The sequence below is a fragment of the Felis catus genome, chromosome A2, assembly GCF_018350175.1.
Source record: "Felis catus isolate Fca126 chromosome A2, F.catus_Fca126_mat1.0, whole genome shotgun sequence".
Lineage (NCBI taxonomy): Eukaryota > Metazoa > Chordata > Mammalia > Carnivora > Felidae > Felis > Felis catus.
The window spans coordinates 59,381,662-59,396,972 of NC_058369.1; the positions used below are offsets into that span (position 1 = coordinate 59,381,662).

Consider the following 15,311-nt stretch of genomic DNA (forward strand, 5'->3'; position numbering starts at 1 on the left):
GAGAGAGCGCCTGAGACAGGCCTGAAAAGAAAAAAGAGGATGTGGAGAAAGGTGGGGGGTCAAGAGGTGTTCCAGAGAGGAAGGGTACAAGGAAGGCACAGCGGGAGAAGTCCAAGGTTAGGCCTCACCGAGCGCAGGTCCATGAAGAAAGTAAGACGTGGAGGGCTGGTGGGTTCCCCGCCACCGGGAGGGCCTTGAACGACAAGAGGAGAATGGTATTTATTCTGCCGTCAACTGGGAGCCGCTGACACTTTCCAAGCAGGGCCTCAGTCGCGATCTTCTCTTCACACAGAATACCCTGGCAAAGCTACAAGAAGGGCAGAGGTCACAGAGGGCCAAAGGCTGGGTCGCTGCCACAACAGTGCACGTCCGGAGTAGGAGGGCTGGGAAGTGTACCTCTGCAGGAGTTGGGCAGGATGTGGTGGCAAAAGACTCCATGCAAGCGAAATAACTGGAGACCTGGCATCTGAATGCGTGCACAGGGCAAGTGAAAAAAGCAATTTACAAAGTGGTATAGGCAGTATGTTCTCATTTGTGCTATAAAAAGGGAAAGAGCAGGCTTGTCTATGGAGGCTTGGGAAAAGCCTGAAAGGATGCAGGAGAAACTATGAACAGTTGGCATTTAAAAATAAGACGCATCTTGCAAGAAGCCTTAAAGGAAAAACGAGGGAAAGATGACAGCAAGGCCCAGACCCGGCTCGCTGGAGAGGAGGCACCATCGCTGGGCCGAGAACTGCTCTGCAAGTGTGTGGTGCTCTAAATCCATTCGGGCAGCTCTGTTCCCAGGCAAGTAACCCAACTATACAGGACACTGCGAGAGGTTGCATGTAAAGAAAGATATTAGGGACTCCCTGGCATCAGAGTGCCACGGGGCTGACCAGAGAGCAAGCGTAACGCCTCCACACTCCAGAAGGGGGCAACAAAGCTCACAGTTGGGGCAGAGGAACTTCCGACCTAGGACAGGGGGTCCTATTCCAAGATAATGAGAAAAACAGCCTACCTAATATTCACTGAGTGAGCTCCAAAGGCCAGGCCCCAAGCTAAGTGCATTCCCATTTTACAGAAGAAGACACTGGAGTCAGGGAGGTGAAACAACTCACCCAAGATCGCAGAAAGTCTTAAGTGCTAAGTGCTCAGGCCAGGACTTGGATCCGAACCCTGGCCACCTGCACAAGGGAAAGCAGTAACTGAGAGCCACTGTGGGGTGGCAGAATGGCCAATTCAAGAAAAATAAAAATAATTTGCAGGTCACATTTCCCCCATTGATGATGCTTTATGGAGCCCCTGGATAGGGGGTGGGAGGGAGAACTTGTATGTACTCATAAAACACACAGCCTACTTAAATTAGGAGAATGTCAATATGAAAAATTAGCATTTTGTTAGGCTTAACGTGTTACTCATCCAGACACATCTAGAAGTAGCAATGCGGAGGCAGCTTCCTAAGCATTATTCTTTGCATTAGCAAATGCTCTGATGTTCAAATGAGTTCACGGCACCAGCTCATTTATGAGAAGAGGCGGCATCCTGCTCACGGAAGAACGGACAAGGTGTGGTGCAGAGAAGCGGCTTGCCCGAGTTCTCTGGTGACTCAGCAGCCACTAGGCCTGCACAGCCATGGTCGAGGCCGCTCGCTGCAACATTTTCTGAGGACGCGCTAGGTGCCAGGAGATAAACTGGGGCTCACTACTCTCTCCAAGCTGGGCCTAGGGCTTCTCCAGTCAGGCTGAGCACCTGGGGAAGTTTCCAGAAGAATGAGCTCGCAGGTAGTCGTGTCTGTCCTTGGCTCCTGATGCCCAGACTCCCCAAGCCCCTTGAAGGCACTGCCCGATCTTGTGGTTCTAAAAAGATTTGTCTCCTTGCCTAAGGCTGTTGCCTTGGAGATTCTGTTCACTACTCTTTCAGTTTTCTATGAGCTGAAATTAGATCCACCGGCTGCTCACCACAGATTTAAATCCCAGAATGTCAGAACAAGAAGAGCCCTTGGAGACCTCCTCCACTGAGCGTGGCAAACACAAATGCCCACAGGTGTGAGGCAAGTGACAGAATTAGTAGAATGGGCCTAGTAGGAAAAGAACACAGTGCAAGGACAACATGGTGGGGACAGTGGTGAGAGCACATGCCCCTCAGAGAGGGCAGCTACCTCGTAACTCGGGGAAAGTTATTGCCATATGGGAATGTGGACCAGACTTTCCACTTGTCCCCCCAAAGAGCTAAAAATTGAATTTATGTAAAGCCTCCGAGCTTTAAATGTTGGCAATCAATTCGAATCAATTAATTCCACAAAGTTTCTGGACTCGTGGTTTGGGGCAAAAAAAAAAAAAAAACGGCTCTGGGCTAAATACTGGGGACAGAAAGACAAACAGATGTGGCTCCTACTCACGGGGCAGGAAGGGAGTAAGCAAGGAAGAGATCATCTCTGCCCACGCAGGAAGCACTGGGAGGTGAGCAGTCTGCAAGACCCAGGACAGGGACGACCCAGGGTGAGGGCGTGATATCAGAGGGTGCCTTTCGGAAGGTGACACTTGAACTGGTCCTGAAGACGACAAGTTTAGCCAGTCACAGGGAAAGAAAATACTGCAGACAGAGGGGAACAGAGTCACAGGCAGCTCAGAGTACAGAAGAGCAGGTGTCCTCCCTACCAACATGTTCAGAGGCAGAAAAGGCAATAGCAGCCGGCCCCCGTGAGCCAGGCCCAGGAATCTGCCTTTAACCAAAGGGAATGACACAATTAGCTTTAACTCTGCACAATCACTGACACAACCAGCCAGTAAGGGGCACTGCCCCAGAGTGCAGGACGGATGAAACAAGTGGGAAAGGAGATGAACTTTTCCCCGATGTGCCTCCTTTGGAACTGCCTGAATTTTATCATCATTTGCCTGATGATAAGTAAAATTTGTGTTGTTTTCTTTTTAATTACCCTGCCGGCACCAGGAGAGAGAGGTTTGTGGGAGACACGTCTATAAGGAGAAAGAACAATTTATCAGATGGTCAAGGGAAAACAGAATGGGGAGTTAGCTAGGACAAAAGCAAAAACAGAGAAATGGTTAGAAGGGAAAACGCAAGATCTGTCATTAAACATAGAGAACAAAGGGATGTGGGGTCTAGCTTTCTGGCGGAGGAGCTGGCTGGCTGGAGCCATCCAAAGCTTAACAAACAAGAGCGATTTCGAGGGAAGCAGAGGAGGGGACGCAGGTGGGTTCTGGCAGATATAGTGAATTACATGCACCCATGAAACATGCAACGGGCAGCTCTGGGTTAGATGTTTAGAATCCAAAAGTCAACAGCTCGTGAATGAGGATGAAAGAGAATGGCCAGAGTGCAGAAGGGAAAGAAAGCTGAACTAAGAAACATTCTGAAGCCTCCACCAGCCGCAGAGAAACAGCAGAGGCGGCAGGTTTGATCTGGAAACCAGAGCTGCTGCAGCACAGCGAGCAGGGACCCCCCACCAAGAGGTGGAAAAGGTAGACTGGAAACCTGAAGGATCAAAGATGCTTCTAGTGCAGCGGCTTTACCTCCCCAATGAGGGAGGTGACCCAAGATGAACTCAGTAAGAGTTAGAGTTAACAACTATCCTTATATTTACATGACTTTATAGATTTTACTTTTATGGAGAAAGATCTTCCACATCATACTGTGACACTGTTAGGGAGAATTAGGGGGGAATTTCATCTTATACAGGGGTTATATTCAAAAGTCAGACAAGGTAAAACAGAAATCACCTTAACTCTTACACTATTTACATTTCATTCCTGGTTACACCACAGTACTATTAAAAGAAAACTTGAAGAACGTTCAAGAAACCCCTGAAAGTTGCTAAGTCTGCCCCTAAAGTACAGCGTGGTTGTATGTCCAGCCCTTTACTGTCCTTGACCATAGTGAGTTCGGGCACCCTGGAGCCAGGTGAATGGAGGGCACACACTACCCGAGTCTTCTGTCTTTCAGATGGTCCTCTGCTCCTCAGCAGCTGACAGGGGGAAAGACAGAGAAACGGTAAGTGCTCTGCTTCCCTGAGGAGTTGCCTCCACCTCACCGCGTGTCAGATGTGATGTTGGGGACGCATCAAAAAGAGTAACACCTGGCAGAGCACCCAGCCCGGGGACTGGCACACGACACGCGCTTGACATCCAGACCCATATACTGCTCACAGAAAACAGTGGAGAACTCGGCCGTCTATGTCCTGACTTGCCACATTGGCATTTTCTGTTGTGGCCCCATCAACTACAATCCCCCAAATGGTCAGCCAGATAGAGTACAGAGGCTGGGAAAGACCGGAGAGGATTTGTGATCCAACCCTTTCCAGACACCAACACTAACAGGTCCGTCTTGCATATAAGGAGAGAGACTTACTGCTCTGAGTGTCAGAGCTCCAGGCCAGGGCTTCCTGAGACAGTTGGTTCACCATGCTGCCTCTAAGCAGCCAACTAAGATGAAGGATGTATGATATGCAGCATCAACATTCATGCTGAGACTCAAGAAACATATCACGGGGCAATACCAAGGTGAAAAGGAAGTCTGCTGCATACAAATGGAACAAGTCTGTGTTAAAGCTGGAACCATAACAAGCAGAAGGGTAAAATTCTCAAGTGCAGCTGCCAAAGATCGCCAGCTTGGCTAAAAGTACCATCAGTTCATTAATCCAAGCGTGCAATCCAACACGCACACACAAATGAGCCAGACACTGAAATAAATAAGTCTTTGCACTCCAAGAGCCTACAAACAACAAACAGGATATAATAACAGAGAGGAAGAGGTGACCAAGATTATTTAAAAATATCAATCTTAGAAAAGGCAACAATGAAAAACCTACAGCTAACATAGTTAATGGTGGAAGACAGAATGTTTTCTATCTAAGTACAGGAGCAGGGCAAGGGCATTTACTGTCACCACTTCTATTCAATACTGTAATGGAGGTTCTAGCCAATGCAATAAAGCAAGAAAATTAAAGAAAGGGCATCAGACTAGAAAGGAAGAAGTAAAATTTTCCTTATTTACAGTCAGCATCACCCTATCATTATAAAATCATAAGGAATCCACAGAAAAAAACTACTTGGATAAATGAGTTCCGCAAGGTTGCAGGATACAAGATCAACATACAAAAATCAATTGAATTTCTACATACTAGCAGTGAAGAATCCAAAACTTAAATTAAGAAAACAATTCCAAAAGTTAAATTAAAAAAACAATTACATTCGGGCATCTGGGTGGCTCAGCCATTAAGTATCTGACTTCGGCTCAGGTCATGATCTCACAGTTCATGAGTTCAAGTCCCATATCAGGTGAGCACAAGCCCCGCTTCAGGTGAGCACAAGCCCCACTTCAGGTAAAACATGAGCCTTGGGTAAGCCCTGCTTCTCTCTCTTTCTTTTCTCTTCTCTTTCTCTCTGTCTCCCTCTCTCTGCCCCTCATGGGATTCTCTCTCTCTCTCTCTCTCTCTCAAAAAAAAAAAAAAAAAGAAAAGAAAAAGAAGAAAAACAATTATATTCATTTTAGTATCAAAAAGAAAAAATACTTGGGAATAAACTTAAGAAAAGAAACATAAGATTTGTTCATTAAAAGTATAAAATATTGCTGAAAAAAAATTTTTAATCTAAATAAATAGAGACTTCATATTCACATATTGGAGGATTCCATGTTGTTGAAATGATGATTGCTGGGGCACCTGGGTGGCTCGGTTGGTTGGGCATCTGACTTCGACTCAGGTCACGATCTCACGGCTCATGGGTTTGACCTCACGGACTCTGTTCTGACAGCTGTTCTGTTCTGGCAGCCTGGAGCCTGCTTCAAATTTTGTGTCTCCATCTCTCTCTGCCTCTTTCCCACTCGCACTCTGCCTTTCTCTCTCTCTCTCAAGAATAAACATTAAAATAGAATGGCAATTCTCCCCCAAAGTAATCTAGATTCAACACAAACTCCATCAAAATCCTAAGAGTTTTTTTTTTTTACAGAAGTTACCAACTGATCCTAAAATGTATGTGGAAATGCAACAGACTCAGAATAGCCAAACCAATCTCAAAAAAAAAAAAAAATTATATTTCCCAATTTTGAAACTTACTACAAAGCTACAATGATCATGACAATGTTGTAGTAGCATAAAGATAGACATATAGCATATAGATCAATGGAACTCTCAACAGAATTGAGAAACCAGAAATAAACCCTTATGTTTATGGTCAATTGATATTCACGAAGGTCCCAAGGTAATTCAAGGGGAAAGGATAGTCTTTTCAACAAATGATGTTTAGAAAAATTAGATATTTCATGCAAAAAAAAGATGGCCTTTAGATTAGGGTTCAGTGAACTCTAGTGCTTGAGCCAAATCTAACCCAAAACTTTTATAAGTAAAGTTTTATTAGAACATAGCCACACTCATTTGTTTATACACTGACTGTGGCTTCTTTAACCCTATAATGGCAGAGTTGAGTAGAAGTGATAGAGACCTTCTGGTGAGCAAAACAGAAAGTATTTACTAACTGGTCTTTTGCAGAAAAACTTTGCCAACCCCCGATTTAAAGCCTTACCTCATAACATATAAAAATTAACACAAAATGGATCATAGAACTAAATATAAAAGCCAAAACTATAAAACTCTCAGAAATATAGGAAAAAAAATTCATAACCTTGGGTTACACAAAGATTTCTAAGATATGAAGCACAACCAATAAAAGAAAAAACTGATAAATTAAACTTCATCAAAATTACAAGGTTTGCACTTCAAAAAAGACACCAGTGAGAAAATGAAAAGACAAGCCACACGTTGGGAGAAAATATTTGCAATTTGTAATACGATAAAAGACTCATATCCAGGGGTGCCTGGGTGGCTCAGTCGGTTAAACAGCCAACTTCGGCTCAGGTCATGATTTCACGGTCCGTGAGTTCAAGCCCCGCGTCGGGCTCTGTGCTGACAGCTCAGAGCCTGGAGCCTGTTTCAGATTCTGTGTCTCCCTCTCTCTGACCCTCCCCCGTTCATGCTCTGTCTCTCTCTGTCTCAAAAATAAATAAACGCTAAAAAAAAAAAATTAAAAAAAAAGACTCATATCCAGCATTAAAAAATCATGTAATTCATAATAAAAAGACAAACAACCCTAGTAAAAGTGGGCAAAAGATCCGAATACATATTTCACCAAAGAAAATTTACGGATGGCAAATAAGCCCATGAAAAGATGTTCAACACGATTAGATACTTGCATGTAAATTCATGCCACAGTGAAATTCATGCCACATGTAAATTCAAGCCACAGTGAAATACCATTTCATACCCACTAGAATTGCTACAATCAAGAAAACAAACAGTAAGTGTTGGTGAGGATGTTGAGAAGACGGAACCCTCATCTACTGCCAGCAGGAATGTAAAATGGTACAGCCGCTTCAGAAAACAGTTTGACAGTTTCTTAAAAAGTGAAACCTAACAACTCACTGAATTCATAAGCAGAATGACCCAGCAACTCTACCCTTAGGTATCTATGCAAGAAAAATGAAAATATAGGTCCGCCAAAAAAAAAAAAAAAAAGGTGTATGCAAATGTTCACAACATTATTCATAATATAAAGAACCGGAAGCAATTCAAATGTCCACCAACTAGTGACTGGATGAACAAAATGCAGGACAGCCAGGCAATGAGATACTACTCGGCAATAAAAAGGAACAAGCTGCTGATGTATGCTACATCAACAAACCGACACCAAAAACATTGTGCTCAGTGAAAGAAGCCAGACGTCAAAGATCTGAGTGCATTCATATGAAATGTCCAGAAAAAGCAAACTCAGAGCAACAGAAGGATTAATGGTTACCTGGGGTGGGGCGTGGGAGTGGGGACAGACTGCAAATAGGCACAAACGATCTTTTTAGGTCTTGAGAATAAATGTTCTAAAATCTGATTGTGGTGACAGTTGCTCAACTCCATAAGTCTGCTAAAAATCATTCAAATGGGTGAATTTCACATGTAAAAGACATCTCAAAAATATGATTTTAAAAACAGAGAAGAAAAACCACCACCATCAGAGAACATCTTTCCAAAGCACCACTCTTGATTAGAGACCTGCAGTGTTGCCTCCAAGGTAACACACGGACAAGCCCTCCCTGGCGATTCAGGACCCATCACCTGTCTAGCCTCAGTGCCTGGCCAGCTTTCAACATCCCGACCCCTCTGTCGCTGGCCAAGCACATGGCGTGTGGAGCTGGAATGAGCCTCCAACTCTACCCCTAACTAGCTGCGCCCTTGGGTTACTTGGCCTCCTTGAACCTGTCACGTCTGAGATGTGGACAACAGCTCACAAGGTCAGCAGGAAGGGGATATCTGAGCTAGTGCTCAGGAAACACAGCACAGATTGCATGCTTCTCATGGCTGGCTCGGGCACATCTCCAGCGTCCCCCACTCAGAGCGGCAGTGTCCGCCATCCCACTGCAAGCAAGGATCCCCGTTACTCTGCACACTTTTGTTTCCTTCAGAGTACTTGCAGCTTTTTCTTCCTTTGCCTCTTTTTTCCTTTCTTGGTCTGTTCTGACATTGGGCTGAGGTCTCCGTGAGGGTAAGGACCTTATGCTTTGTCCCTGATGGCCTCTGCAAGGCCAGGCCCAGTGCTTGGCGAGTAATCTGTGTGCAGTAAGCATTTGCTGAGGTGATGGGTAAATTGTGGCTACAGGTACAGTGTTCAGGCGTATGGCTTCTCTGGCAGGGGCGTGTTTGGGGACTGTTTCTTGTGCCTCTTCTACATCCTCCTTGGTCCTCCCCTTGGCAGTGGTCCAGACTTGCCTCACAAAAGCAAGGAATGATGGCAAATGTGATGTAGCCAAGACAGTGTGATGGGTTTGGGGACACAGCTATCATGCAGCCGGCCAGGAAGTGAGTTGGGAAGAGTAGCAGGCAGCCAAGCAGCTGGAAAGGGAAAAGGCTGGAGAACAGTGGAGTCTAGACGTTGAAAAGCAACCAACTTCAGCTGAGTTACCAAATACGGCTGCTTCCATGGGGCAGAGAAGTGAGCACACACAGGACATTATTGTCGTGTGTGAACCTTCTCTCATTGGAGGATAAGGTTAAATATACTGGCTAAAATGAGATCTTTATGTATTTCACACATGCCTGCTCTGAAAACTGGAGTTGCATATAATTGCAGCATTTTGCATTAATTAAATTTCTCTTACCTTCCGTGGAATTAGGGCTTGAACTCAACATGTAAATTTATGCAAATAAATGTGCAAAGGAGCAAGGCCCTAGCACTGAATCTTAAGGGAACTTGAGTACTTTCCAGGATCAGGGCCTGGGGATTAAATACGAGTAGTCTTTAAGAATATTTAACTTTCTCTGAAGGACCTGGGGCAGATACTCTTCTTCAGCACCTACCTTCTACTTAAACTAACTTCTCATTTGGTTCATCCAATGATCTCTGCTGATTTTTTACTTGCCTGCTTAAGGACAAGGTGGACTCTCCAACTCCCAAGTAACTCTGCTAGTAGAAAAAGCCCCCACAACAAAACACTTCATTGCCATCACCTCCTTTCTCAAATCTCCCTCTCCCAAACCAGGCACACAAGTGGAAGGAAGGAAGGAAGGAAGGAAGGAAGGAAGGAAGGAAGGAAGGAAGGAAGGAAGGAAGGGAGGAAGGGGCTCTCATTTGATGGGGCCATGCACCCCACTGTGTGCCTCTAGGCAAGTCATTTATTCTGATGAGTTTACAGTCAGTCACCAAACCTCCCTCTAATTTTAACAGTCTCTGGGAGAACTAAGTGGGGTGCCAGTACCTGTCGGAACAGGTAGAGGTTGTGTCGCACAATTTTCAGGCTGCCTTACATATCACTGGGGGAGGGAGCTTGGAGTAGTGAGAAAAGGCTGTTTCTTGCACCCAAAAGATCTGGACTAAAGTCCCATCAGTCACTCAGATAATACCTCAAAGTTTGAACAGCCCTAAGCCTGATTCTCCATCTTTAAAGAGAACTTACACTTTGCGGAACTAAGGGAACTAGATGTAAAATGTACTAGTCTGATATCATACCGCCCCCCCAAAAATGATCCTCTGTCAACTTAGAGGAACTCAACTTCCTTGAATCTTAGAAGACCTGACTTTGACCTAATTTTCCAACATTCCCAAACACAGAATACCAGGTGACAAAGGTGAGAGAGCACCCAAATACAGCCAAGGATGTTTTTCTAAATTCCAATTCAGGCTCCTGCCTCTCAACCTTCAAACAGGAGCCAACTCCTCCCCGTTTTGTCCTCATCAAGAGCCCGGTCAAGACTAGATAAGGCCTAGCAAGCACCAAATGTGCTAAGTACTATCCTAGACTAAGAATAGAGACCCCCACAAAACACTACTGTTTCTAAGCACTTACACACACATATCTTAAACAGTACTTAGGATTACACACCCTCCCCTGATTTTTCTAAAAACACAGGGATTGAGATTCAAATAATAAGTTGTTCACCCAAGGGCACACCGCTAATGAGCATCTGCTCAAAAATCAGACTTCCTGAGGTCTTTTTCTGAGTTACTCTGTAATTTAACTAATTCACCTACACCCCTATCTGTGCATTCTATTTCAACGTGGTTGCTATTTCACTGGTCTTATCCATTGAACCACTCAACAATGGTTTACAAACCACCCACTATGTGCCAGGCACAGGTGTATGAACTGCAGCATTCAGTCAACAGGGCTTGGAGTTGGCCTCCATCAATCCCAGCTCTCCCTCTTGTCATCTACGTGACCTTGGGTAAGTTACTTCACTTCTCAGTGCCTTACTTGTCCTTATTGCCAACTAGAATTCTACCTCTCCCACAGGGCTGTTGAAAATTAAATGAGAGGTTGCCTGTAAAGGATTCAGAGGAATCCATGGTCCCCAATAAGAACTCAAATGTGAGCTGCTTTTATTATTCCTCTAAGTTCTGGGGATAGAGTCTTGAAAAGGACAAGAGCCTTGGTCTCAAGGAGCTTTCGCTGTGGTGGGAAACACAATAAACAAGTTAACTATCAATAGAGGTTCCCAATGGTGATTCTTCTATGAAAAAAAAAAAAAAAGTGTGATAGTGTAGGTGGGAAGCTACTTTAGATTGACCGGTCACCTAAGGATACTCAGATGATTCTTAAACTGTGACAGTATAAGAGCCTCATCTAGGAAAAGACAGAGGGCAGAAAACAGCAAATGCAGAGGTCCTATGCTTGGAACAAGCCAACATCTTGCGGTCGGGAAGCCAGTAAATAGACGGGCGGTGGGAGGGAGGGAACTGGGTGAGATGCGGGCACACGGGTCAGCAGAACCGCTTTGTAAAACAAGGTAAAGTGGTTCCTCTTCATCTTAAATGCGCTAGACATCCACTGGAGAGGATTAAGCAAGGGGAAGGGCATATGATCTGATTCACAACTTTTAAACTGCTCCTTCGGCTTTGGTGTCGAGAATCCGAGAGCCTCAGTGAAGAGGCAGTTGCGTTGTCCTGGACTGGAAGCATCCCACGTACATGTAACACGACGTGTGCACTGGAGTGCAAGGGAACAAATGCAGGTCTGCAACAACTCAACCGGAGCTGGAATGTGGCCTCCCCACCTCTCCCCATTCTCCGCCTTCTCCCCCAATGCCAGGGTAGTGAAGCCTGAAGGCGGCCACTGCCCAGATGGCGGACACCGGGCATCCCCCGAGTCTCGGGTCCCTCACGTACACGGCGGAGGGAGAGATGCTCGCCACCAGGGCGTTGGGAGGGCTCAATGAGCGAGGCGCGCCCGCCCAATCTCGGGCCCGAACCTCCCCTCAGGCTGGCCCGCGCCCTCCACGCCCACCCGGCCCAGGCCGCGCTCGCTCTTCGCGCCCGCCGGCGGCCCGCTCACCCGGATGCCCTGCAGCACCCGGACCCGCTCCTCTTCGTCCATTCCGAAGGACACCCTGCGGGCCTCGCTGCTCTCGGTGCTCCCCATGGCAAGAGGCGAGCCGGCAGGATGCCACGCGACTCGGCTCCAGAGCAACCAGACGGACGCCAGGCTCTGGCTCCCTATGCGCCCCGTGCTTCCCGGGACTCGGGCTGCTGCGGCACAAGCCAACAAAGCCCCGTCCTATTGGCCGCCACCGGAGGTTCAGCCAATCATGTGGCGCGGGCCCGCGGGGCGTTGTGGGGGTTGTAGTCTCCAAGGTCCGAACTGCCCATCTGTAACTAGCGATCACGCGGAGGCATGGTGCGTGAGCGGTGGAAAGCGCGTTAGAGTGCAGCAGCCAGGGGAAAGATCACCCTGGAAGCAGAATCGAGGGTGATGATCTAAGGCCAGGAGACCAGCGGGGAGTCTGAGGCTGGCATGTCAGGGCGACCTTCGCATGGTTTGCTGCTTGGCGCCTTCAGCAAACTCGTGTTGAGCGGCGCTCAACTAAGAACTGGGCAAACATTGAACTAGCCGCGGAGAATGCAAAGACGAACAAGACACGCCCAGCCATCGTGAGGTTTAGATGCAATGGAAGGAACAAATGAAAAGACAAACAAGCAAGCACATAAATAAACTTACTAATCACTGTGATAAATGCCAAAAACGGAAAACTACATCACAATGCCAGGGCGGAAATTAATAGGAGGGGGCCTTCTTTAATTTGAGAGGCCACAGCAACCTCTCTGAGAAGGAAACATTTGAGTTGAGACTTCAGGATGAGTAGGAGTCAACCAGGAGAAGACGGAAAGAACTTGGCTAGGAACCAACCAGTATAAAGGCCCTGAGGCAAGGAAGACCTTGCCACCCACATTCAAGAAATAGAAAGAAGGCCCGGCCATGTGACTGGAAAGTGAGAAGGGAGCCATAGGCAAGAAGGCCAGAGGAGCCGGAAGGGTTCAGATCATGTAGGGCCTTATAAGCCAGGGTCAAAATTTTATTCTAAATGCGCTGGAATGCAGTGAATGATCATAGGCATTTAGGAAACATTGGCCAATGAGCATACATGCCATGCATTGAGTGCAGTATACCAAGCATTGTGTTTATGCTTCTTATACAGGATCATATGTGTAATGGAGTAACATAAATGATTGCAATTTACAGCCACAGTGACCTTGAATGAAGCCCCCTTTTATTCAACTGAGTTTCTGAGTGGCTTTGACTTACCAAGGTGGGCCTGGACGTGAGTTTGGAATCGAACCGAGGCACACTGGATTGCTACATGAAATAGCAAGAATCATTTGGAGCTGCTTTGGGGAACCTGGAAAAGAAGGAGTGAGGAGGAGAGAGACCAATGAGAATAGCTTCAGTGAAGAAGCCAGTGAACATTCCAGAGGTGGGGACAGAGGATTTTTATGAACAAAGGTATCTGCTACTGTCATTGAAAATCCTTTGATTTGGGGCCTTTGATTTGAGTCACCTGGGTGACTCAGTCAGTTAAGCGTTCGACTTCAACTCAGGTCATGATCTCATGGTGCTTGGGTTCGAGCCCTGCATCAGGCTCTATGCTGACAGCTCAGAGCCTGGAGCCTGCTTCAGATTCTGTGTCTCCTTCTCTCTCTGCTCCTCCCTCACTCACACTCTGTCTTTCTCTCTCTCTGTCTCAAAAATAAGTAAACATTAAGAAAAAAAAAAGAGGGGCCCGTAGGTGGCTCAGTCGGTTAAGCGTCTGACTTTGGCTCGGGTCATGATCTCACGGTTCATGGGTTCGTGAGTTTGAGCCCCTCGTTGGGCTTTGCGCTGACAGCTCGGACGGAGCCTGGAGCCTGCTTTGGATTTTGTGTCTCCCTCTCTCTCCACCCCTCCCCTGCTCGTGCCCTGTTGCTCTCTGTCTCTCAAAAATAAATAAACGTTGAAAAAAAATGTTTTTAATTAAAAAAAGAAAATGCTTTGATTTGTAAATCTCCCTCCTGCCCTTCTCTCCTCCCTTTCTCCCCTATAAGCAGAGCCCGAGAAAGTGATTCTGGTTCAAGTGGTTTATTGGGGAGTGCCTCCAGAGAAATGAAGGAAGGGAACAGGATGAGGTGGGAGAAAGCTAAGTAAAGATGTGGTCAAAACTGGAGACTGGCTGCGGCCTAATTCTGGGTGGAGTGGCAGTGGGGGCGGTGCTCTAGAGAACAAATTATATCCAAAATTGGTTTCATCATTTGACAAGGGGACAGGCCTTCTGTGCCCCACATCAGTCAGTTAGTGACAGCCCAGGACAACTCCCCAGTGAAGGGGGCATCTGTGAGCTGCCAACAGCTCACAGCCACAGAAGCTGGGGGATGGTCTCACCCACCGGCTGGTAAAAAATCTGGGTGGGGTACTATCAGTATCCACTCATGCTGCACATGTTTTTGAAGGTCTTCCAAACACCCAAACATCTATGGCTATGGTGGGGGCGGGGGGTGTAAAAATTGAGGGAAGGGATGGGCTTCTCTTCCGGGTCAGATGATGGAATAACACCCTGAACTGATTCCGCAAAACGGGAGTCTGGACCACAGATCTGAGCATGAGACGGTGTGCAGTCTTCCCCACCTCCACTGTATGCAAAATCTGGGGAGAGAATCAGAACTCCACAAGACTTAGATTGGGGGTTACAGTGCCAGCAGCCTAGCTGAGCCTCATGAGAACCAACCCGATGAGTTCTATACTGCAAATAGGGGAAGATAACATGACATTATAAATCCAAAGTAGGATGAATAAAGGCAGTGGCATAGGAATGCAGAGGAAAGGAGAGGAAGGGAGATTTATATATTTTGAAAACCTTTGTGTCAGGTTCCATGACACAAGCATCATTTGTGTGCAGTTAATCCATAAGCAATTCATTTAATCCTGGAAACCATCCAGAGGGAGTTATTTCCCCATTCTAAGGCCTAGGAAACTGAGGCTTTGGGGAGGTAAGGTGTTGTAACAGGCCTACTAGTTGCTGCCCAATACCCATTCTCTCCTTCCTTACAACAGAACCCCAATCTCCTTCGGTGCAGCAACATACCTGGTTAGAAAAATTGGCCAAATTCAGAACAATTTGAGCATTATAACAATTTGACGATTTGAGCTTATAACATATTAAATTTTTTTAATCCAATAGTCATGTGTTGAAAGAGAAGGTAGGAGAAAAAATGGATCACTTTACAAAAGAATGCCAGCAAATCAATGTGGGATTTAAAAATCACCATTTTGGGGGGCGCCTGGGTGGCGCAGTCGGTTAAGCGTCCGACTTCAGCCAGGTCACGATCTCGCGGTCCGGGAGTTCGAGCCCCGCGTCGGGCTCTGGGCTGATGGCTCGGAGCCTGGAGCCTGTTTCCGATTCTGTGTCTCCCTCTCTCTCTGCCCCTCCCCCGTTCATGCTCTGTCTCTCTCTGTCCCAAAAATAAATAAATGTTGAAAAAAAAAATTAAAAATCACCATTTTGCTGGGGTGCCTGGGTGGCTCAGTTG

At 46.5% G+C, this 15,311-nt stretch overlaps 1 protein-coding gene across 4 annotated transcripts in view; it reads right to left on the bottom strand.

Annotated features, from left to right (window-relative positions):
* CHCHD6 (coiled-coil-helix-coiled-coil-helix domain containing 6) overlaps positions 1–12,019 on the bottom strand; it is a 251,531-nt gene extending 239,512 nt beyond the window's left edge. For 3 of the 4 annotated variants that reach the window (XM_006929038.4, XM_045052045.1, XM_019825160.3), the window contains exon 1: positions 11,809–12,019. In XM_006929038.4, coding sequence (XP_006929100.1) covers positions 11,809–11,895 — 87 coding nt within the window. In that variant the 5' untranslated portion in view covers positions 11,896–12,019. Of the gene's footprint in view, positions 1–128; positions 264–11,808 lie in introns of those variants that run through there. The other variant, XM_019825159.2, reaches the window with a different exon arrangement.
* Positions 12,020–15,311: the final 3,292 nt, after the last annotated feature.